The following is a 24,428-nucleotide window of genomic DNA, read 5'->3' as shown; positions in this document are numbered from 1 at the left end:
TCTAGCCCCCGGCCTCTGGGACTGAAGCCTGCTGCCATGTTCTGCTTTGGGGTCAGTCATAACCTCTGTGGGGTGTTGCTCTAAGATCTTGCTTCAGACATGTAAGCTCCCCTTCTGTTAAACCACTGATATTTCTGTCGCTGACCCTGGGCTCTTTCTTTGGTCTTGAAACTGGGCAAGTAGAGGCCTCCTAGGCCTGCAGTGAGCAACCTAACACCCTAAAAATAGAAAAATGTTAATTCCATACAGCTGCTACTAATTAGCTTATCCTTGGCATTTTTTAAAAACAGTAAGATATCTTCAAAATACTAACAAACTGAAATATCTTGAATATCTCAAGGATATACATATTTTATTGTTTAAGAAGTGTGAAAGGCTTAAAACAGAGATGAGAAAACATTTAAGAAGTGAAATCTGATCGCTTTTATATTAATTTAAACATTTAAAAGCAAAGTTTATATGTTAGTATTTAACCATCATGTTTATATGTAAGTGTAATATATAAATATATATATTGAAAGAGAGAGAGAGAGAGAGGATGTGCCAAGTTTCGTTGGTGAAGATTTTTTTTCCTGGTATCCCCTTGGCCTCTTTAATACCTTAACTAATGAGAGGAATATAGGGGATTCAGACTCCTTTATTCTGAACTTGGCAGGTAAAAATAATGCTGATAACTTTAAGATAACTTTTTATCTTAAAGATTAAAAGGTAATCTTTTAAAAGATAGTTTTTAAGCTCAAATTAAATATCAATAGTAAAAGCTAATTTGATGCTTAGTGTAAGCATAAGTGGAATTATTTTATTACATCCATTACACATTTCGTATGTTGGTATTTGTTTTGAATTTATATCTCATGAACAACGAGTTAAGCTAGCATCATTATCTTTGAGTTTTTACATTCTTCTCAAATTGCTAGAACGGGTAAAACTAACCTATGGTTTTAAAAAAAATGAAGATATTGCTTTTGCATGGTTGAGGGACGATCATATGGAAAGGAATGCGAGAGGAAACTTCCTTAAATTATGGAAATGTTTTCTGTCCTAATAGGGATATGGATACATAATATGGGCTTTTCACAACCCATCATATTGCACGTGTCTGATTTGTTTGCCTGTTTTTAAGGCAAATGCCTCTACATTTACCTTAAGTTCCCTAATAGCTAAGTTGGTAAAGCATCCTCCTGCAATGCAGGAGATCCCGGTTCAATTCCTGGGTTGGGAGGATCTGCTGGAGAAGAGATTGGCTACCCACTCCGGTATCCTTGGGCTTACCTTGGGGCTCAGCTGGTAAAGAATCCACTTGCAAAGTGGGAGACCTGGGTTCGATCCCTGGGTTGGGAAGATCCCCTGGAGACAGGAAAGGTTACCTACTCCAGTATTCTAGCCTGGAGAATTCTATGGACTACAGTCCCTAGGGTTTCAAAGAATCAGACACGACTGAGCAACTTTCACTTCACTTCTTCATAGAACAGAAAACAAATAGTAAAAGTCAAACAGTTAAAAAAAAATAGAAAGTTTGAAAATAGATTGAAGGGAAAAAAAAGGAAATATTACTTGGTTTCTGTGATACAGTGAATAATGCCAGAGCATTGTATTGATGAATATAAACATGCAAAATAGACTTGGAAAGAAACTTTAATAATAGTTAATGATTACTCTCTGGGATTCCTCATGGGCAAAGCATTGGAATAAGGACTGTGTGTGAATTATGTTATCCTCATCACCACCCTCGGAGGTGGAGATTATTACCATCTTCCTATAAAGGAGGATACCGAGGTACTGAGAAATTAAGAAATTAAGGTCTCAGATTAGTTGGTGGCTCAATTCCTGAGTCAGCCCCATGCTGCAGGGAGCCTGTGTACCTATTCATATTTCTCATACCCTGGACAAGAGCTTTTCTTCCCTGGGGCACTTACCTACCTGACTGATTGTATGATTTCAGTTGTCAAAATCAAATGGGGTTGAAGAAAACCACAGTCTCCGTTTAAGATTACTCAGGGGCCAAAAGAGATTTACAGACTTCTGGGATTTCATCCCCTCTGATAGTCTTATAGGAAGCAAAGATTGTCATTGTGCTAATTTGTAGTCATAATCAAAATTTTATACAATTAATTGTAAAATGTTAACTCAAATGTGGTAACTTGATCATTTGAAAATAATGGATCAGGTTCTAAAAATTAAAAAGAATTAAAAACATTAATTTTAGGTAGCAGCTGCTAATTAGCTTATTCTTAATAAGAAAGTTTTGGGGAGCTGAATCTGCTTTTGTACTTGGAATACAAAGTACAAAACTGTGTAAGAGTTTAAAATCTTGTTTTATTTATCTCTCTATATATTCTATATATTCTCACTTCTCCCAGCACCTCAGTCAGTTTAGTTCAGTTCAGTCGCTCAGTCGTGTCCGACTCTTTGAGACCCCATGAATGGCAGCATGCCAGGCCTCCCTGTCCATCACCAACTCCTGAAGTTCACTGAGACTCACGTCCATCGAGTCAGTGATGCCATCCAGCCATCTCATCCTCTGTCGTCCCCTTCTCCTCCTCGGTCGTCCCCTTCTCCTCCTGCCCCCAATCCCTCCCAGCATCAGAGTCTTTTCCAATGAGTCAACTCTTCGCATGAGGTGGCCAAAGTCCCAGCACCTAGTACTTATATAAAAGAACTGGTATAAATGTTGGATTCAATGCAATAAGAACTCTTCTTTTTATGGTTCTTATATTTAGTATACTTTTCAAATGTTATATTTTTAGGTACTTATTTACAAGTATGTTATCTGCATTTCAAAATCAGTAGCAAAGATTGAATGCAGTGAAGTAATTTTAAAAATCTCTGAACTCACCCATGTTACACACATACACTCCCTCTCCCCCGCACCTCCTTCCTCCACCACCCTCCAATAGCGCCCTGTGGCTGCTGTTAGTTATTCACTTCCAGGATATGAGGCTAGAAAATTCAGTCCAAATGAAAAGTTGATTGTAATTTTCAAAAATTATTCATTTTTATGAGCACAAAATCAGCTTTACTTTCCATAACTCAAGCTTCCTTATGTGCAGAGTGGACACACAGCCCATATCAGTCGAGTTAGCTACTTTGAACAGCTGCAAGATTATTTTACGGGATTTCTTAAAGGTCAACAGAAATATAATAACCATTTTATCTAAAGAATGCCCTTTGATAGACTTAGTTTTGAACCTCTGAATCCACAGGAGCTTGTTTGGTTCTTTTGTTGTGTAAAGAGATTCCCTCTCAGTTGAATATTTTGAATTCTTACACATTTATGCATGCTAAATCAGTTTCTAGAGTAGTAAGTAAGGAACCTGGAGATCAGGATGATCTGGGTTTCTGTATTTTGTGTTATAAGGATAAAATATACATACATATATGGCCTTACAAGGTGGGCTTCTCACAGTGACTTGTATACTTTATACTGCAGATGTAGTAGATATAATTTTTGAAAAATGACGAACTTCAATCTTGAAATTAGTATAAACATTTTGTATATTGTTCTCCTGATGAAGAAACTTATACAAGTTAAGGATATTCGTACCCAGGAATCTGTAGTATCTGCAGTGGTGTTTGGAAAACTCCTAAAGATGAGATAGGTAATACAGCTAAAGAGAGAATGTACAAAAGCTTTGGCAAAGGAAAAGCCGCTGTCTCCTTTGAATTTCTTTTCCAGATAGGAAGGCAAACAATAAACAGGTAAACAGACGAGTGAAGGTTACTTCAATCATGGGTTGTGCCATCCAGGATATAAGGCAAAAGGCTGAATCCAGGATCCTAGTTGGACTTTATCATGGCTAAGTTTTAGGACACTATGAAGAACCTTGTTTTTGTACCCATTTTATAGATAAGAAACACGACGTCAGAGCTTGAAGGCCTTGCCCTAAAGCGTGAAGCTGTTAAGTGAAAGAACTAAATTGTGTGTTTCCATCTCTCTAGTTCAGGTCCATGTTCTTGCCACTCTATGCCCTTGAGAGAGAGATTGCATGTTCAGAAATAGAAATATCAAGATATATAAGAAGAAAACAAGGTTTCATTATTACATCTTTGGCAATACGCTCTTTTCAGTAACTACTGAGAGTACTAATTATTTTTTGCTCCTCCAAAACTTATGTGTTTCTGTAGAAAAAAAGCTTGATGTCACCTTTAAAAATTTCATCTGCTATTATATAAATAAACATTAGTGTATTTGAAAGAATAGTAATTTTGTTGAATTTTCTGAGGAATGAATGGATGTCTATATGTTTTTTATTATTTGCAAATAAATCTGTTTAATGTGAAATGTGGCATGTCTCAAGTAGAGATAACAATTTGAGGCATCTAACTTACTTGATTTGACTAGTCTAATATTGATTCTGTTCCTCTCGATTGAGTATAGCAATGAAGAAGGCAGATTCTTAAGCCAAACTGCTTAGGTCTGTGAGATATTTGGATGTTTATTTTCTGTATTGCAGTTTTGTAAATGCATTAATGTATTTAATAAGGATAGTGTGAAGGTATCTTGATTCATGTAAAGCATGAAAAACAGTGTTTGACGTAGTAAGCATTTAGCTGTCAGTTATTTTTTGGAAATCATTATTATCTTGCTAGGTATTAATGGTTATTCCTAGACCACAGTTTTCCCTGTGTAAACAAGTTTGAAAAATATTATATAGTTTCCTCCTGGGGATTTACAGCATATATTAAAATCGCCTCTGTTTATTCTCAGAGATTTTCTACTAGAGTTAGTTTCTCTTAGTCCAGTACCACCCACAGACTGTGAATTTATTGAAGGTACTTTCCAGTATTTTTATCTTCATCATATTCTAGTAGTTAACAAGCCTTTGGATCATTATTGACCTTGATAAGAGGAGTGTCTTTGAGTGGTCAGTAACCTTCAGAGTGGGTTAAAAGGAATCATAAAATCATTCAGGAGCTCCTTTCAAAAGTGGACATTTTTGTTGTCAAATCAATGATTTGCTCTGAATTTATCTCCCCTTAAGTACATCGCAAACAAGCATAATCAATCTTATAGGAAAAATCCCCATATATATGTATATATATTTTTCCCCCAAGTGGAGCAAGTCATTGATACTTTAATTTCTAATAAACTCACTTGTTTTCCCAGACATATTTTCCCTAAACTGAGGCTGTGTGTGGGATTGGCTTTTGTCTGACATGTTTAAGGATCCTAAAGAAGAGAGTTAAAGGAACAACTATTAATACCTAGAAAGATAATAATGTTTCACAGAAAATAATAACTGATGGTATGGCTAAAAAGAGATGGAATGGGAGAAATAAGAAAAATGATTAAATCAGAGTTAATAGGAGGGAAGGAGGATCAGATTCTTTCACTGTTGCCATTGTTAAAACATTGGCTTTTAGTCTGAATGTTATGGGAGTCCCCTGTAGAATTTTGAACACAGAGGTGACAGGATCTGACTTTCGTTATTATAGGATCACTCTGGCTTCTGTATTGTGTGCAATAAAAAGGAGAGATCAGGAAACTAGGGAGCTAAGTCTGAGAGGACTGTAATAATCCAGGTGGGTTCTGTAAGTCAGACTCCTTCTGTGGAGATAGAAGAAGAAGGGAACGGTTTGTTGATGGATTGGAAGTGAATGAGGGGTTGGATGGTGTGGATGTGAAGTAAGAGAAAAGTCAAGCCTAACCCCATGGTGTGTGTTTGTTTTTTGATCTAAGGATGGGGTTGATATTAATTGAGATGGTGGAGATTGTGAAAGGCTGCTGTGTGGGAAGATCAAGTGGACATATTTGTTTGAGAAGTCTATTAGATATCTAAGTGAAATGCCAAGAAAGTATTTGAGTGTATAATTTCTGGAGTTTATGGGCAGTGTCAATTGGAGATATGAATTTGGCAGTTAGCATATATAAATTTTAATTCCTTAAGTCAGGGGATTAGAGAAAGAAGGAATGAGCATCAACATGAACTAAAAGAAGTACTCAGGTCGGGAGGAGCAAAATCAGAAGTTGTGGTGTAGAGGAAGTTATATGAAGAAAGTAAGAAGAGGACTCATCAGCAGTGCCCTGTTTAGCTCTGTCATAAAAGATAAGTAAAAACCAATATTAAATTTAACAACAAAAGTCTATTGTTGACCTTGATAAGAGTAGTATCTTCAAGAATGGGAGTCAGAACACAAGGATGCATTCTGGAGTGTGGGCTCAGGAAGTGGAGATAAGTGTAGATAATTCTTTCAAGGGGTTTTCCTATAATGGAGATGTAGCTGAAAGGACAATGAGATCAATAGACTGTCTTTTTTTTTTTTTATGAGTAAAACAGCAGCATATTTTTGTGTTAATTGAAATAATCTAGGTGAGGAATAATTAATGATTCAGGAGCAATATGGGATAATCCATACCCTATTGAAGAAAATAATGATAAGACTCAATTTTTTTTCTCTAAAATCAGGCTCCTTTTAGAACATAAGTTAATAAAAGTGAATTATTTTGCATAATAAGCTATTACCTGATTCATTATCAGTGTCAACTGTTGTCTAGGTGGAAAGAGAGATTAAATAGATATGAAAATATATTCAGTTTGATATAATGACACAGGTTGTAAGTACTACATATGTTTAGAAAATTTATATGTAAGGATTTGGAAATAAAAAGATTAAATGATAACATCAGAGTCCCATAAGCAGATAATTAAAAAACTGATCTGTTTCCTGCATTTCAGTTCAATATCTGTATTACAACTTGCCTGTATCTAAAAAATTTATTTAGTAATAATTAAAATCTATTATCTGGAGTAGGAAATGACAGTCTACTCCAGTATTCTTGCCTGGGAAATCCCATAGACAGAGGAGCCTGGCAGGCTACAATCCAATGGGTCGCAAAGAGTCAGGCACTACTGAGCACACACACACACAAAATCTATTTAACAATATATGTGAAGCACTCTTCTAAATGTAATTGATCTGTAGAGGTTCACAGAGTGGTGGAAGTTACTAATATCACCATACAAGGGTATCATATAAAAAGTGTTCTGGAATTAAGAACATATGAGAATCACTGAAGTCTGCGCAGTCAGCAGCATCACCCCCCACCCCCAGCAGGGTGGGGTGAAGGAGAGCTATATTATGAGACCTTTGATTGTGTCCTGGTTATGCATAAATATGGAAGGAACTTATAAGAGTATAACTTAAGTAAAGGCAAATTTTTCTGGTATTAAATCCAGTCAACCTGTTTTTTTGGTTAAAATAGTTTTTTTTTTTTTTTCTTTTAAATAGTAGGTTTACTATCTATAAATTATTGAGGAGATAAAAGTTTTTATATGCAATTGCTTTTTGTATGACTTCAATAACCTAAAATTTGGCTCTAATTCCTTAGGTCTTATTAAGGACTTCTTACAGTGAGGGTCTTTCAATATATGTGTAAAATATAAATTTGTGGATATTTTAAAAATGAATGTCATTGGGTCTTTTTAACAAAATTTGATGAATGCCTCTCAAGAACTTGTAATATACCTTTTGCATTTTCCTAAGAGTCCTTTAAACATGCTATTTTAATCCTATTAATTCAAAAGAGGCATAAATTAAAACTAAAGTGCTTTTTACTTAGAAAGATACTCATAAAGAGGTTTATTTCACTAAAGCCCCAGTGAGCCAGACACAGTCTAGAAAATAAGACAAATATTTCAGTAATCCCAATGGAATGATGAAGTGGGGGAAGTGATAGAAGTGTACTCATTGATCTTAAAATATAAAATATAGCTGTAATGGGTGATAGGGCTTAGAATTAGAAGACCAAAATATGTTTTAACTCTCTCTTTGGCATGTACTGTTCTTATGCCATTAAAATAGTTGTTTGCTCTTTCCGAGTCTAGGTTTTCTCACCTGAAAATTATTGATAATCCTTCTGGTTCTCCTTAAGGATCAAATTAAATACTAGAGGAGAAGCTCCTTGGATGTAATAAAGCACAAAATGGATATTATGATAGGCTTCAGAGAGAAACTAAATATATTATTGAATTAATTGAAGTAAGGTGTGAAGAAAATTCAAGGCCTTTAAAAATATATTTAGGCATCGTCGATATAATTTCTTCTGCCACAAATAATAGGAAATTCACTTAAGTCAATAATAAATCATAACTTGTCTTTACATTTTCCTTCTAGGTTAATGGATATTAAATGGATTACTTCTCTTCTTTGTATGAGAAAACTGAGGGGGAAAAGTTTTATACGTCATTGGTTGAAACTAAGTAGGTCATTTATCACTGATAGCAATTAAGCTAGTTGTAAGTTAATCACATTGATCAAATCTGTTCATCCCTAACTTATTCTAACACTGTAGTATTGTACAGGAAAAATAATAATTTGGCTATTTTGTGTAAATTAACACACCATCATTTAAGGGTTTGAGAGAAACTCTAGTGTGGGGAAGAAAGAAAGAGTCCAGCACTTCAGAGCAATGGGCCCATGGTTTTCTTTAGAGTTTCTACTCCAACTGCAGTGTAAGGACCAGTAGTACCAGCATAAATGAGGAACTTGTTAGAAATGCAGAATCTTAGGGCCTCTCTCAGATGCCTCGGTGAGAAGCCATTATTTTAGCAAGAATCAGAGCTGATTTGAATGCATGTTAATTCTGAGCAGCACTGCTTTTTACAGTGCTCTATTTCTGAAACCACCCCCTGACACACACACACACAAACAGGAATACTTGGATGTCACAACAGGAATCTCTCATGATTACAGAGCATTAGAGCCACAGTGGGGTCTCCAAATGGCACATTAACCTCTCTGAATTATTAATAAGCTTGCAATAAATTCTGATTTAAATGGAAGGTAGAAAAATCAACACAAACAAGAATCACTCCTTTGAAAAAATCAGTTACATGTTTATTAGACTTCTTATGTGAAAAAAAGAGGTGATGAATTGCAGTGATGATTTAGACTTATTTTTATCTGCAAGGGCTTCTATTCTTTTTAAAGGATGAGATGACTGCAAAAAGATTGATGCCATAGTATTATGGTAAATAAATCAAAACACTTAAAAGAACTTCAGAGGAGATTGGGTGTGAAATTGAACTTGGAAAATTGGAAGCAATTTAGTTTATTGAATTTAACTCTTTGTTGGCATTAGATAATTTGATCATAAAATTCTAACAATTCTAATTAGGGGAAAAAACAGAATAGATAAATTTATATGGATTGGAGAGGGATTGGCGAGGGATGGGAGCAGAGAACAAGGTTGTTTAGGAACCTGTTACAGCAGTTTTGAGAAGTAGTATGGCTGTTTGCCTAGCTGACAATAGGAATAAATGTTTGAGGAAGAAGAATGAAAGATTTTCATGAGAAAATCTATACATAAGGCTTTAAATTTACCTGGATGTTGATGTGAAGGAAATGCAATAGACTTAGAGGTACTAATTATTTAAATAGGGGAATAAAAAAGTAAGGGAATAAGGCAGAAGAACTAAAAATGATTCTGCTATCCTGAGCCTGAGAGCTCAATCATGTCATTAAAGTCATTATAATTGGTAGGATGAGGTGGCTGAGGGGAAAATGACAATATCAAGCTAGCTATTGGAAATTCTGAACTTTGACTTGGGAGATGCAGTGGGGTTTTAGGTGTCTGTTTTGAAATCATCAGTAGAGAACTAACACTTTATGAGAAAACGGTTTATGGGAAACTGTAAATGGAAAAGCTTATTTCATTGTTTATGCCCTACTGCCTGAATTAAGGGGGCTTACCAGGTAGCGCTAGTGGTAAAGAGCCTGCCTGCCAATACAGGAGACATAAAAGACACAAGTTTGATCCCTGGGTTGGGAAGATCCCCTGAAGTAGGAAATGGCAACTCACTCCAGTATTCTTGCCTGGAGCATCCCATAGACCTAGGAGCCTACATAGGCAGGATACAGTCCATAGGGATGCAAAGAGTCAGACACGACTGAAGTGACTTAGCATGCACGCACACTTAAATTAAGGAGGCCATTATTCTATGACTGTATTTTGAATCTCCCTCTTGCAAGTCCATAAGCATATTCTGATTCAAATTCCATGCACATCTCTATAGAATTATCTTCCTTAGGTAAGAGAGAGAACCCTTTCTGGACGAATCCTAGAGAAAAGTTCCATGGATAACTGACATCTGTTTGTTCTAAATGAAAAACCAAATGGACATTTTCCTGAATCAGTGGAAATTAATTTTCAAATCAGGTGTCATGCTGAACGCCCAGCATAATAAATGAAAAACAAAAAAAGACATATTCAGGCCAATCATTTTAAATTTTATAATAGCAGAGTGTGGAGGGAAAAAGAAAGAAAAAAAAAAAAACAGAAGACATTCAAAACCTTGGGGCACTGATGGCATGAGACTTCTAAACTGTAACTTTGGATATATGGAAAATTTCAAAAATTTAAGTCACAGACACTTCTGGAGATGTGCTCACCAAAATAAGAAAATAAATCAAAAAATAAAGACATGAGATCCAGGAAAGATGGGAGTCATACTAGGAGAGAAGTTGAAAAAAGTCTGAGAAAGTATTACTCAAGCCAGAGAACAGACAGTTCAGATTGGAGCAGGAGGAAGAAAGAGCCTAGGAGTGGGTTTTCCTGGAGAGAAACAAAAACAGATGACAATTTCATTTGAAAATTTTATGGACACAGTTTTCGGAAGGTGTGGAAAGTTTTGACCATGATCTTAATGAAGTCAAAGCAAATGTCACAATTGAGAAATTAACAAAACCAACATATTGTTCAAGAAAGTAAGGATCATTAAAGAACAGTTTTTCTAAGTAGGGAAGATATTTACCTTGTACTAGTAATGGAATGATTAAATATAGCTTTCATAAAAATGGATATTCTATAATGTTAGGGACTTGGTTGGAGGGAAAGAGTTGGCATAAGAAATCTAAAATTCTCAGTTTCTGTAAACAATAATTCAATAGAAATGTCTGAGTGAAAAGATAGTAGTAACATATATATTATTTGTAAATATGAAAATAAATAGAAAATAAACTAGTAAATATGTCAATAGATTCTAGATTGGAAGTGGACAGAGAATTGGAGATGACAAATCAGCTTATATATGCCTCCTAACATTACTTTTATATGTGTGTGTGTGTGTATATATATATGTGTATATATATATATGCTTAACTTTGATTAATGTAATTTAAAAATATTATTGTAAAATATTATAAGTTAGTCTCATAACCCTGCTACCCTGCTCTGTAAATTAACTTGTATGCATCTTTGCTTGAGGAATTATTTGCTCTTGTCATATTTGTCTTGCTATTTGGAATCAATAATAAGTGATGTATTATAAAATAAAATGTATTGACATTTTTGAGTTTTTTAAAATTAAATTCACATTCTAAATTGAAAACAAATTTATGCTCACTTGTGACATGGTGTTTTGATTTTAAGTATTCCTTGAAATTTAAGAAGGAAGACATTCTCAATACCTTAAAGTGAATTAAGAAAATAATTGTCAAAGTAGAATGTATCTTTCCTAGAATTATCCTGTCAAGTATTTCTGAGGCAGTTTATTCTGTCATTGCATTGTTCTTCTGGAAATGTATCAGTTATTTATAATGTTAGACTTTTTTATAGGTCAGTAGCAAAATTTATTATGGCCAAGCTTTTGAGAATTTAAAACTATTCATTCTTACTCAAAGAAAGAATTTAAAAGGGATCCATAATCATAAATTATGAATCTCACATGTGATGGATCATAAAAGAAAGGCATCTATTGTTGAAAGCTGGCCAAATAAGAATAAACCTATGATTTAAAAGAACGGATGTACATGAAAATGTGATGGTGTAAAATTACCACACTCCTATTCCACATCTTGTCCTGGAAAGAATGTAGCTCTGATGATATAATAGACTTTACTTGTTCCTAGTGTATGTTTCCCTATGTGGTGTCACCTGATTTATTATTGATATAGATAATGATCTGTCTGAGACCTAATGAACAGAACAGTTTCCAACATTCCATTGCAGATGAGCAAATAAGAATTTGATTTCTTTTTCTTTCTGATTTGAACTTGCATTATTTTGCAAGGGAGAGTTAGACTTTTCATCTAGGAAAATAGAACAGTAATATATTCTTATAATTTAGTCTTTTTGTCAGGATTTTAAGTTTGAATATATATATTTTGAGCAGTTAGCTATGGAGACTTAAGCTTCATACATAGAGAATAAGCGGTATGTTTAATAGGTGAAGGTGAGCTATCTTGGTCATCAAAATCTTTTCATGTAGTCTCAGGCCTCAGAAAACCAATTGAAAGTCAGGTGGGGCCAATTTAAGATGAGCTCTCTTTCCAAAGGTTAAATCAAAGAAAGAATTCTTGCCTTGCCTTGGACCAAAAGCAGGAGAAATAAATACAGATTCATAGAGGGCCAAAGAGACTCAGTGAGTCACAAAATTAGGGACTAATTTTCATTTTGGAATGAACAGTTTGCTCTCTTTACTCAACTCCTGACCCAAACTGAGAACAGGCTTTGGGGATGGAGGGTAGTGAGGTTGGTTTGATAGCCAAAACATTTCTGGGAACTGTGGGATCAAGAGGTTCCATAGAAGGAGTCTTGGGAGACTGACAGCCATGGAAGCCCAGAGAATTCAGAAGTCAAGAGGGAGAAGCTGAATTTATGGAGAAGGCAAGAATGAAAACACCTTTACCTCTTTATTTAGATGGTGTTGCAGAGAACACACTGGAGATGTGACTGTGTTCAAGAAACATCAGAATAGTCCTAACGATATAATGGTTATTTCCTTGAGGAAAAAGATGGGCGGGTAGGGTAAGAATTTGTGCTTTTCTGCTGAATATCCTGAATGGTAGGGAAGAGTAACAGAGTTGTGTGTATGTGTGTGTTTGTCTTTCTTTCATTCTTTTTTTTTTTTGGCAAGTGCCCAGTCCTAACCAATGGACCACCAGGAAATCCCCAGGGTGACAGGGTTTTGATCCGTATTCATTTTTGGCTATAAGCTTTTTCTGCTGAGGAATTTGACTAGAAATTGGCTTTGCTCAAAGGTGATTTTATTTTTACCCCATGAAAATCTGCCCTTAATAACTTTGATTTTCTTCTTTAAAAAAGAGCTTCCTGTTAAGTGTTCTTTAAAGGATGTGGGAAGCCATTTTTTAACTATGTAGTCTTCTCAAGAGAGACATTGTCAGCTCCACCCAGTTTAGAATTTCTGGCAATAAATGCAGGATTTCAAGGGTTTGGGATTTTGTTCGTTTAATAGTGAACACTGAGGAAGTCTGTGTTGCCTAATCCTAAATTTGTTAGATTCAGACCACTCCTTTCCTTTCTAGGGTGAAGAGGAAGAGTGTAGAACATTAGGTCAAATATTTCTTCAGGCTGAAAGAACAATTATATGAAGGGACACTACAGGGAGATATAAAGAATTCTTTATAGAACAAGCTATTATTTCAAATTGGAGCAGGAACTGAGATCTTCAACCTTCCCCTCACATAGAGGGTCATGTGGCTGTGAGTCAGGGGGTTCATTGCTGCCATATTCTGCCATGAAGAGCAAATTGGTTTTGTGAAGCCCACTTAACCATTCTGAACCTCATTGAATTGGTAATAGAGAATTCAAACAGCATTATCAAAATCTCCCTTTAGCTCTAATTACATTATACTGTATTTCTGTTCTTCCCAAAGGTTAGAGACTACCTGCTCCAGGGAATAGAGCAATGGCCTGGAGTAAACAGATGAATGAGTTACTTGATATGTGTCCATTTAAGTTTGTTATTTGATATGTGTCTGTTTTAACAGAGTTCAATGTATGGTTCTAATGCCATAGAACTTGAGTGTTGGAAGGTGATCAGAGACCATTTGGTTTCTGCAACCACCATATTGGCAAGAGCTGTGTTATTTGGCTTGCTAATGAAGACAGAGAGGAAGCTCTTTCTATTTTACTGTTAAAAGTATTTAACAATCTACTACTGTGGTACCATTGTCCTTTGTCACAAGTACATTCTCAAGACTTCCCTGGTGGTCCAGTGGTTAAGACTCCATGTTTCCAATGCCAGGGGCATGGATTTGATCCCTGCTTGGGGAACTAAGATTGTATATGCCCTGTGGTGTGGCCAAAATAAATAAGGTCTTCAGCCACTAGGAGTTACCAAATAAAAAAAAAAGATATATTCACATTTTTTGTTGTGGATGAGCATTTTCTCCGCACTAGGCTATGAGGTCAGTGAGTGGAACTTGTTAGCAGAGTTTTTATAGCATATGCAGAGAACCTGGTGATCTTAGATGAGTCAGTTGTTTGCCTTCAGAAATCTAGTTTTATAATGGTAGAGACTCACTTTGTTGTGTTAGAAATGAGAAATTATTTTAAGTATGCTATTAACTCTATGTGGGAGACATACAATTTATCCATGCCTTTGGTGAGATGGGCTTCCCTTGTGGCTCAGCCGGTAAAGAATCTGCCTGCAATACGGGAGACCTGGTTCAATCCCTGGTTTGGGAAGATCCCCTGGAGAAGGGAAAGGCTACCCACTCCAGAATTCTGGCCTGGAGAATTCCATGGACTATATAGTCTATGGGGTCTCAAAGAACTGGACACGACTGAGTGACTTTCACTTTCACTTGGTAAGATAACAGAAGATGTTGATGAGCTCTGGATATACTCTTTAGCAATGCACACATACATACAAGGGGATTCCCCGATGGTGCTAGTGGTAAAGAAGCCATCTGCCAATGCAGGGGATCTAAGAGACTTGCAGGTTCAATCCCTGGGTCGGGAACATCATCTGGATGAGGGCATGGCAACCCACTCCAGTATTCTTGTCTGGAGAATCCCATGGACCAAGGAACCTGCTGGGCTACAGTCCATCAGGTTGCCAAGAATCGGATACAACTAAAGTAACTTAACACGCAGGCACATGAATACAAGTATAGGAAAATACTATGCTCTTTATAGGTGTTTTGAACCACAGAACCATCCTGTTGCTCTGTAATGGTTTCTTGATCATGGATTATGAACATTTTGTCTGTGTCATCATTCAATTAAAATCCATCCTGTGCAGGATTTTCATAGTTAAACTGCTACTGCTAAGTCACTTCAGTCGTGTCTGACTCTATGCGACCCCATAGACGGCAGCCCACCAGGCTCCCCCATCCCTGGGATTCTCCAGGCAAGAACACTGGAGTGGGTTGCCATTTCCTTCTCCAATGCAGGAAAGTGAAAAGTGAAAGTGAAGTCGCTCAGTCGTGTCTGACTCTTTGCGACCCCATGGACTGCAGCCCTCCAGGCTCCTCCGTCCATGGGATTTTCCAGGCAAGAGTACTGGAGTGGGGTGCCACTGCCTTCTCCAATAGTTAAACTAGTAAATGATTAATCATAACTTTGATGTATTTATTTCAGAAATAATCAACTGTAGATTTTTCAAGAATCTATTGATAGAACAAGACTGGGAATTTGAGGCCCTGGTTGATTGAGTGAGATTACAAACTGAGAACAAGGTGATAGGAAAATGAACTGCTAAAAGAACAGAAGGAGTGATTATGGTGGCTTAGGTCAAAGGTTTAGGTAGGAAGAACAAAGAATGCATTTAGGACCTAGAGGTCTGCAGAAAGGTGGGGCTGGCTAAGAAAGTACAGAGCAGACCCCCTCTGAATGGCGTTTATGAAGCAACCCATTCAATCCACCACCAAAGTGGGGGGAGGGGGGAAACAAGATCAAGTCTCTGTTAAAAAGAATTATAAACTGTGGACAATTTAAAAAATCATATGCCTAAGACTTGCTGGTTTAAGGGAAGAAAAAGTAAAGCTTGGAAATATATCGCCAAATTATTAGTCTTTAACTTGCATGAGTTTTCAGCCTGCAGAGCCAGCATTCATATCTGATTCCTGAAATCCTGAGAGTATATCAGCTTTAGGTGTTAAGATACAGACTCTGGATTTAATTTTTTTTTCCTAGGCTTTTGTTGATGATCCCGTGGAAACAAAAGTGAATTTGCTTGGTTTGGCAGAAATGCAAGAAAGATAAGCTGCTTAGGGGAGAGGGAACCTGTTCCATTCCCTGTCCCAAGGTCTTTTCAAAATGTGTCAACCTGAGAAATTTTCATATGTAATGTCTGAATCTAATTATTTAGTTTGGCTACGAAGCCTCGGTAAAGCATGTTCTAATCGGTTTGATGCTAACATTGTCACAAAGCAACATTAAATCATTTTGAAATGATAATACTTAAGGTTAGTCAATATTTTTGCAGCTGTTTTTCCTTGTCAAATTTGTTTGAAACTAAACCTGAAAAAATTGGTTATGGTAAAAGAAAATAAAGCAAATGATGATGTCCTTTATTTTCCTCCTTTAAGTAGAGACAGAAAATGAGATGCAATATCCTAAACATCTTCCTCCTCCCCTTAGTACCACCATAATTCAGGGACTTACCATCTTTTAGAAACTTCTGGATAGTCTCTCTGCCCCCATGTTTCCTGATTCTCATCCATCCTGAACACAGCAGCTAGACTTATTTTTGTAACGCTCAGCTATACTCTTTGTGACTTTCTCTGCATAAAATATTTTATTGGCTTTCAGTTACCTATATAATACCTAACCTCTGCAGCCTGACGGCTTACACCCTGACTACTTTGAGACAGCCTCACTTTTCACTGCCCCTGCCTCTTCTCTCTGTTCCAGCATACTGAACTACTGCAGTTCCACACATATTGATTAAGTGCTCAGTTTGTCTCAGCCTCTGAGCTGTGTGCTGGGAGTTCTAAGATAAGTAAGACCTGGTCTTTGACCTGAAGGAACTCATACCCCATAGTAGGAAATGCATTAAACATGCAATATGTAAGCATAATATAAGATGGTATATACCCTGGTACAATACATTCGAGTGGTCCTCTGCTTGGAGTAAATGTTTTTTATATTTTTCCTGTAAAGTTTCTGTCTACCCTTCAGGAATGTTTGTAAATATTACCTCCTTCTGTAAGGTGATACATAATTAACTACTTGAAAGATTTGTTAACATTTTGTGTATACTTCTATTAGAATTTATTTTGCTTGTACTGTATTGTCTATGCATATCTGTTTGCATATGGATCTGTGAGCCCCTAACAGCGAGGCTCAGCCATCCCACAACCTTGTTTGCATGCTTAATACTTTCTAAGCTTATAAATATTTGTAGACAAAATAGCTTTTTAATGTTATTCCAAAACTATTTTAAAAAACACAGAAATGTGCTAATCTTCATGAGTCAGATTTAATGGAAGATGAGTTGATATTCCTTCATAGAACTTCATAGAACTCATTTGGTCCAAACCAGAGTTTAATATTCAAAGTAACACTATTTATTGAACTTTGCCTATCTTCAAGACATTGTTCTAAGAACTTCATATAAGTTACCTCCTTTAATCATGGGAATTATGAGTTGGGAAATATGACTTCCTTTTAATAGATTTTATAGAGTTTTTAAAAAATCATTATTATAATAGCTAATAGTTACACAGCACTGCCAGGCACTATTCTAATGCTGGTCATATGTTTACTGATTATTCTTCACACTTTAATAATTTATTACATTGTTTCTATCCATCATTATTCCCATTTTATAGATGAGAAAACGACAGCACAGAGAGGTTAATGTTCTTGCCCTAGATCATACAGCCAGAATTGCAAAGTCCAGTAAAATGTAATGGACTTTAATAAGTGACGAGTGATGTTATTTTCTTCTTGTTATTTAATAGTCTAGGGTTGCAGAAAATGAGAAGGCATGATTAGTACTTGGAGTAAAATATATTGAAAAGATTTGGGTTCCTGTAAACTCAGATCTAAATTTAAATTTATTTCCTTTTTTGTTTGTTTTGTTTGGCCATATCACATGGCTTATGGAATCTTAGTTCTCTGACCAGGGATTGAACCCAGGCCCTCAGCAGTGAGGCCCTCATCCTAACCACTAGGATTCAGACCTGAATTTGAATAGAAATTTGTCTATATCACAATCATAACTGAAAGACTTAGGCCTTGTTACAGCCCCAAAATAAATGGAGACTGGGACTGAGGTTATATTGTCAGCTTTGCCACTGTCGTTTTGTGACTTTAGGGCATGTGGCTTCATCTTGATGGAATTAAACACCTTCATTTATAAAATCATGAATTGGCATAAATGAACTTTTAAGGTCCCTTCTCACTTTATAATTCTGATTCCATCACTGGTTCAGGATCACATCTTCAGAATTCATTACTTCTACGTTTACATCTTCCTGTATATGTGAACTTTGTGTGTGCATGCTCAGTCATGTCCAACTCTTTGTGACCATGTGGACTGTAGCCTGTCAGGCTCCCTGTTCATGGAATTCTCCAGGCAATAATACTGGAGTGGGTTGCCATGCCCTCCTCTAGGGCATCTTTCTGACCCCGAGGATCTTTATGACCCAGGGATCGAACCAGTGTCTCCTGCATTTCCTGCATTGCAGGCGGATTCTTTACCACTGAGCCACTGGGAACTAGGCAGTGTGTAATCTTCCAAACATGGATATCATAAAAAGTAGAAGGGCAAAAAAAATGGCTGAGATTTATCATATACTTAGTTGGCTGCTTCCTTTGTGCATATTGGTCATTTGATCAGTTTGCAAATCTTACTGTAGCTAGATGCATTAATTTATAACTTAAGAAATCAAACAGGGTTGTGAAAAATTTTGTATTTATTGCTTTTCTTCTAACATGTTTTATATTTATTTTGATGATAATATAAACACATCAATAAAATAGAAGTATAAGTTGAATCTTTCTAAACAAGTGTGTGCTAAAATCTGTCTGTGGTTTGCATATATCTAAATTGGAGTTTTCATAATGTACATATGCATTTATAAAGTGGAATGGTGTGTGTATGGAAGCAAATAAATATTTTGCTTAATAAGAATTTTTTCTTTCTATCCTTTTTATTTTCCCATAGACTTGCTGCTTTCAAATAGCTGTATTCCTTTTTTGGGCTCATCAGAAGGACTGGATTTCCAAACTATTCTGTTAGATGAGGAGAGGGGCAGGCTGCTCCTGGGAGCCAAGGACCACATCTTCTTGCTCAGTCTGGTTGACTTAAACAAAAATTTTAAGAAGGTCAGTTTATTTCTGTCTAGTTGATTGGATGCATTTATTTTCATCTATGCCCCTTTCCTTCTTTTCTGTTTTAAATGATTCAGCATCAAATGCAGTAGGTCTTGTGCATGTCAAAAAAGAACATATTAAAAGAACGTATTAAAAGAAAAGAAAAGAAAAGAACATATTGCCTCTGATACATATTTCTGGATTTTATGGATATAAGCACATATGCATGTTTTTTGTTAACAGTGAGTGTAATACTAAAACCTTTGAAAATATGAATGAAAGGTATGAACAGTTAATAAATGGATGCTACAGAAATTCAAAGTTTTAGACTGAAAAACTGGAAATGAGTTATTCATGAAGTATTAATATCTGTAGCAATTATACATTTTTAATTTTCAGTGAACACATAAGCATACTTTAAAATGATAGTATGACTCTGGTAGCATTTTAAACCACACTGTCTTCTCCACATTCTAATTTTACATTCAAACAGGTTTCTTCTATGATTTCCTCACATTCAGATAGTAAGGATGAACAATGCCTCATTTATGGGCTCATTAACAATCTTACCACTTAAAGAAATATATACTCAAAACTGAAAAGCCATTACTATTGTATCCTACAGTTTCAGCTAGCATTGTGATACACAAAGCAAGGACGGCCACACTGTCATAATTTTTATTAACTAGTATTGTAACTTAGTAAATATCAATAGCTATGCAAAAAAAAAAAAAAATGGATACCAAGACTAGAGGAGTTGAATGACTAATGAGAAGACATATGATCATTCTGCATCTGTAAGGTATATGTGGTTGTTTTTTCTTTCTCTTCTTTTCCATAAGAAATACTATTGCAAAAGAAATACTAGGAACCATTGCAAGGTTTCAGGTCAGTAGTTCCCTACTGTATTCTTGCCTGGAGAAGTCCATGGACAGAGGAGCCTGGTGGGCTACAGTCCATAGGGATGCAAAGAGTTGGACACAACTGAAGTGACTTAGCATGTACACGCTGAGTTAATAGAGACTTCATCCCATTCAGAAAGAGTTATTTGTAGGTCACTCTTGGACTTTGAAGCTTCACATAGCTTTCACCTACAATGACCACTTTAACTTAAACTTCTACTTATGAGGCACTTTTAATAACTAAATATCAGTTGTTCCACTATTTGAATATTATCAGCACTAAGAGTTTTAGTCTACATAGGCAAAATATTTGTCACCATATGCGTTACTATTGCTTAATGAGCACCTGCATTAGAAATATTGTTTCTGCTCTTTTAGTCATTTAAATAGTACATTCTTAAGTAGTACTTCCACACATTTTGAGGCCCACCAAAGGAAAAGGAATATTTTTTTTAATAAATGCTCAGATATGGTAAAGAAATAATCTTTGAATGTCAGTGTATGTGTACCTTTTGTGTAATCTGTGTTTCTAGAAGAATGAGCGCCACAGTATTGCCAGTAGTTCTTGACTTGTGTCAGTCCAAACACACAAACTCATAAGGTTATCTTATTTTTTAAGATGAGTATTATTCTATAACTTAGATATTGTTTATAGTAAGATAAAATAAACAGTTGTGTGGTAGAATTTGAAAAAACTTACCTTTAATTCTGCCATTAAAGCTTCATTCCATTTATTCCTTTTTAAAAAATAGTTATTTATTTATTTGGCTGTCTGGTCTTAGCTGTGGCACATGTAATCTTTAGTTGTGGTGTGTGAACTCTTAGTTGCGACATGTGGGATCTAATTCCCCAACTTTGGGATTGAATCTGGACCTCCTGCATTGATAGCATGGAGTCTTAGCTCCATGCTATGGGAATTCCCTTATATAATAACTGGGAAGTCCCCCAGTTCTTCTTAAGGGTGTATTTTTTCCGTTAGGAGTATGAGTACTTAAAAAAATTCCTAGGAGAGGTTATAGATAATATCAACTAGTATCTCAACATCAGTAAATATCTTTATGGCTCTTCTTATGAAAGAGGCCAAAGGAAATCTTCAACTTTGTGGTTTTGCTTTAAAAGACACTACATAGCTAACAAAGCATTTTTCCAAATATGTCTCAGTCTTAGAATAATAACAAAAAGCGATTCATACTTTTAAGGGAATTTGTTCTGGTGCTGTTCTCTGCCTTCAGAGATTGGAAAGGATTGGAAGAATAAGTCCATTTATCTGAACTGAGTGTATTAGATCATTGCTTAAAATAAATTCTGATAGCTAACTTCCTTCTCTGGCTATTTTAAGCAGATCTCTCTTTGGCTATATTCCATGCTTGAAATGTGCTAATATCTAATAAAATAAATGTTTATGAAATATTGATTTCCCTTATGATGTTATTGAAATAAATGGTCATTTGAACATACTATAAAAGTAGGGTCTATACTAGAGACTTTCTGTTTAACTGACATTTATCTTTGTAAAATGAACAATTCATAAAGAGGTTAGGTATGCAAAGGTAAGAATTTATGTTTTTATAGGTATCCACCTTTAAAATTTATATAAATCATGTCAATTCTAAAAGGTTCTTACTCCACAGTAGCAAGTAAGTGTCAAGATGTAGTAGTTGAGCAGTGTTTAGACCTACGTGGTTTGCGTTGGCTCAGTTCCCCTCAGCAAAAATCCAGACTCCTCTGTGGAAGAAACCACACATGCTGGGACTCTGTGGGGCTGAAGGATTTCCTTTGTATTCTTTATAGACTAAAGCAATCTACAACACATAATTGAGCTCTGAGTGACTGGTTGGGAATTTTTTCCTCTGGGAAATTTAAAAAGAAATTGTGTAGAAAGTATCCAGTTGGAGTATCAAAATTTAGGATATCTGTTTATTTGAACTTTTTGTACAAACAAGGCTGTGCCTACTGAAATAACAGCCATTGTCATTTCATATTTGCCACAAGAATTTAGATTGGAATCACTAAAAATAGTAGCAAAAAGTCATTTCATCATAAATATTTAATAATATTCTTCTTATGATCTTAACTCTGTTCAGACTAGATTTTTGAGTCTTATATAATAAATGAGGCAGGTATATGAACGGGGCAGGTATATGATCAATAACCTTTGAGAAAATAGCCATAGAAGGAGAAAGTTGAAATTAGACCTTTCAGGGCATTTCCTCTGTCTAGAAAGTCAAAATTAAATAGACGACTTTTTTTCAAATTCTGACATTTAGATAAGAGGTATAAGCGATCCTTTTTTTTTTTTTTTTTTTTATTAATTTCTACAGAGACATAATAGACTTAAAGGCAAGTATAAGCATTACCAGGGACATGATATCCCAGAATTTAAGGAGGCTTTTTCTAGAGTTAATCTGTTGTTGTTTAGTTGCTAAGTTGTGTCTGACTCTTTGCAACCTCATGGACTGTAGCTCACCAGGCTCCTCTGTCCATGGGATTTCCCAGGCAAAGAATACTGGAATGGGTTGCCATTTCCTTCTCTAGAGGATCTTCCCAACCCAGGGATTGAACCCACATCTCCTTCATTGGCAGGTGGCTTCTTTACCATTGAGCCACCAGGGAAGCCTCTAGAGTTGGTCCATTAGTCCTCTATTTAGTTCAGAAATGTGAATTTCTGTGAATTTCTCTCAGAAGGCTTGAGACAGATAATGCACATTGACTTGATATTCCTTTCCCCCAACACTAGATCAAAATGGAGCAATTAGATCCATTCAGAAGGGATCCCATTCCAAGGGCAGAGATCTGGATCTATATTTAATCACTCCCACTAGTTTTGTTGTAAGTTGAATTCCCCCAGAGGCCAAGTGTAAGATGAAGATTAGCTTATAGAGTATTTGCAAGGGAGGGTTTCTTGGGATCAACACACATGAGGGCATCACTTAGGAAGTAGCATTAGACAAAGGGAGAAACAAGCTCTGATGCAGTCTGAACAAAAGCCTCAGCTGACAGACCATGATGATAAGGTAGCAAACATTTCAATATTTTCATCTAGTGTAAGTGATAATATCATTTTTCAGCTTCATTTATCTAGTAAAAGAGAATATCCATTTTTCTCCCTATCACATCCATTCACCATGACCATTTATGTTATCTCTTAGAAAAATAAAAATCTGATCATATTTCTTCTCTGTTTATAGACTTCTGGCAGTTCTCGATTTCCAAGGAACTTGCATAAACTTCAGGATTCTGTTGACTGCTAAGTCCTTCCCATCCATTTCTACCCTGTTTCCAGTCTCCTTTTTACCCACTCTTCCATGTTCCCTCACTAGCATTTTACTTTGTTTGCCTCTTTCTCTTTCTTTTACTCTAACTGCCATGTTAGTTCCTTCCAAAATAATTCAAGTTTTGTACTTTGCTACAATTTCCTGAAATTGCCATTCACTTTCTTGCTCATCTCACTCTTCATTTTTGAAGGCATCTATCTAATTTAACTCTTTTACCGCATCCAGTTCTCCAAGGGTTCCTCATCCTCAGGAGACCTAACTATCTCTGTGTTTACTAGAACATTTTATATATTTGTTGTTGTTCAGTCACTCAATCATGTCCAACTCTTTGCAGCCCCTTGGACTGCAGCATGCCAGGCTTCCCTGTCCTTCACCATCTCCTGGTGCTTGCTCAAACTTATGTCCATTCAGTTGGTGATGCCATCCAACCATCTCATCCTCTATCATCCTCTTCTCCTCTTACCTTCAAATTTTCCCAGCATTAAGGTCTTTTCTAATGAGTTGGCTCTTTGCATCAGGTGGCCAAAGTATTAGAGCTTCAGCATCAGTCCTTCCAATGATGTTTCAGGACTGATTTCCTTAAGGATTGACTGGTTTGATCTCCTTGCAGTCCAAGCAACTCTCAAAATTCTCCAACACCACAAAAAGCATCTCTTCTTTGGTGCTTAGCCTTCTTTATGTTCCAGCTCTCCCATCCATACATGACTACTGGAAAAACCATAGCTTTGACTGTACAGAGGTTTGTCAGCAGTGATGTCTCTGCTTTTAATACACTGTCTAGGTTTGTCATAGCTTTTCTTCCAAGGAGCAAGCATCTTTTAATTTCATGATTGTAGTCGCCATCTACAGTGATTTTGCAGTCCAAGAAAATGAAGTCTGTCATTGTTTCCATTGTTTCCCCATCTATTTGCCATGAAGTGATGAGACCAGATACCATGATCTTAGTTTATCAAACGTTAAGTTTTAAGCCAGCTTTTTAACTCTCCTCTTTCATCTTCATTAAGAGACTCTTTTGTTCCTCTTCACTTTCTGCCATAAGGATGGTGTCATCTCCATATCTGAGGTTATTGATGTTTCTCCCAGCAATCTTGATACCAGCTTATGCTTCATCCAGCCTGGCATGTCCCATGACGTACTCTATATATAATTTAGATAGGCAGGGTGACAGTATACAGCCTTGATGTACTCCTTTCCCAATTTTGAACCAATCTGTTGTTCTATGTCCAGTTCTAACTGTTG

The 24,428-nt window shown here is 36.1% G+C and overlaps 1 protein-coding gene across 1 annotated transcript in view; it reads left to right on the top strand.

Moving 5' to 3' along the window:
• Window positions 1-24,428, top strand: part of SEMA3D (sema domain, immunoglobulin domain (Ig), short basic domain, secreted, (semaphorin) 3D) — a 230,218-nt gene that overhangs the window by 89,587 nt on the left and 116,203 nt on the right. Inside the window, exon 4 of the mRNA XM_010848142.1 lies at window positions 18,864-19,024. Within this exon, the coding sequence (XP_010846444.1) occupies window positions 18,864-19,024 (161 nt within the window). The remainder of the gene's footprint in view (window positions 1-18,863; window positions 19,025-24,428) is intronic.

This window comes from Bison bison, unplaced genomic scaffold (assembly GCF_000754665.1).
Source record: "Bison bison bison isolate TAMUID 2011002044 unplaced genomic scaffold, Bison_UMD1.0 scf7180017864260, whole genome shotgun sequence".
Lineage (NCBI taxonomy): Eukaryota > Metazoa > Chordata > Mammalia > Artiodactyla > Bovidae > Bison > Bison bison.
This window is presented reverse-complemented; position numbering and strand designations above follow the sequence as displayed.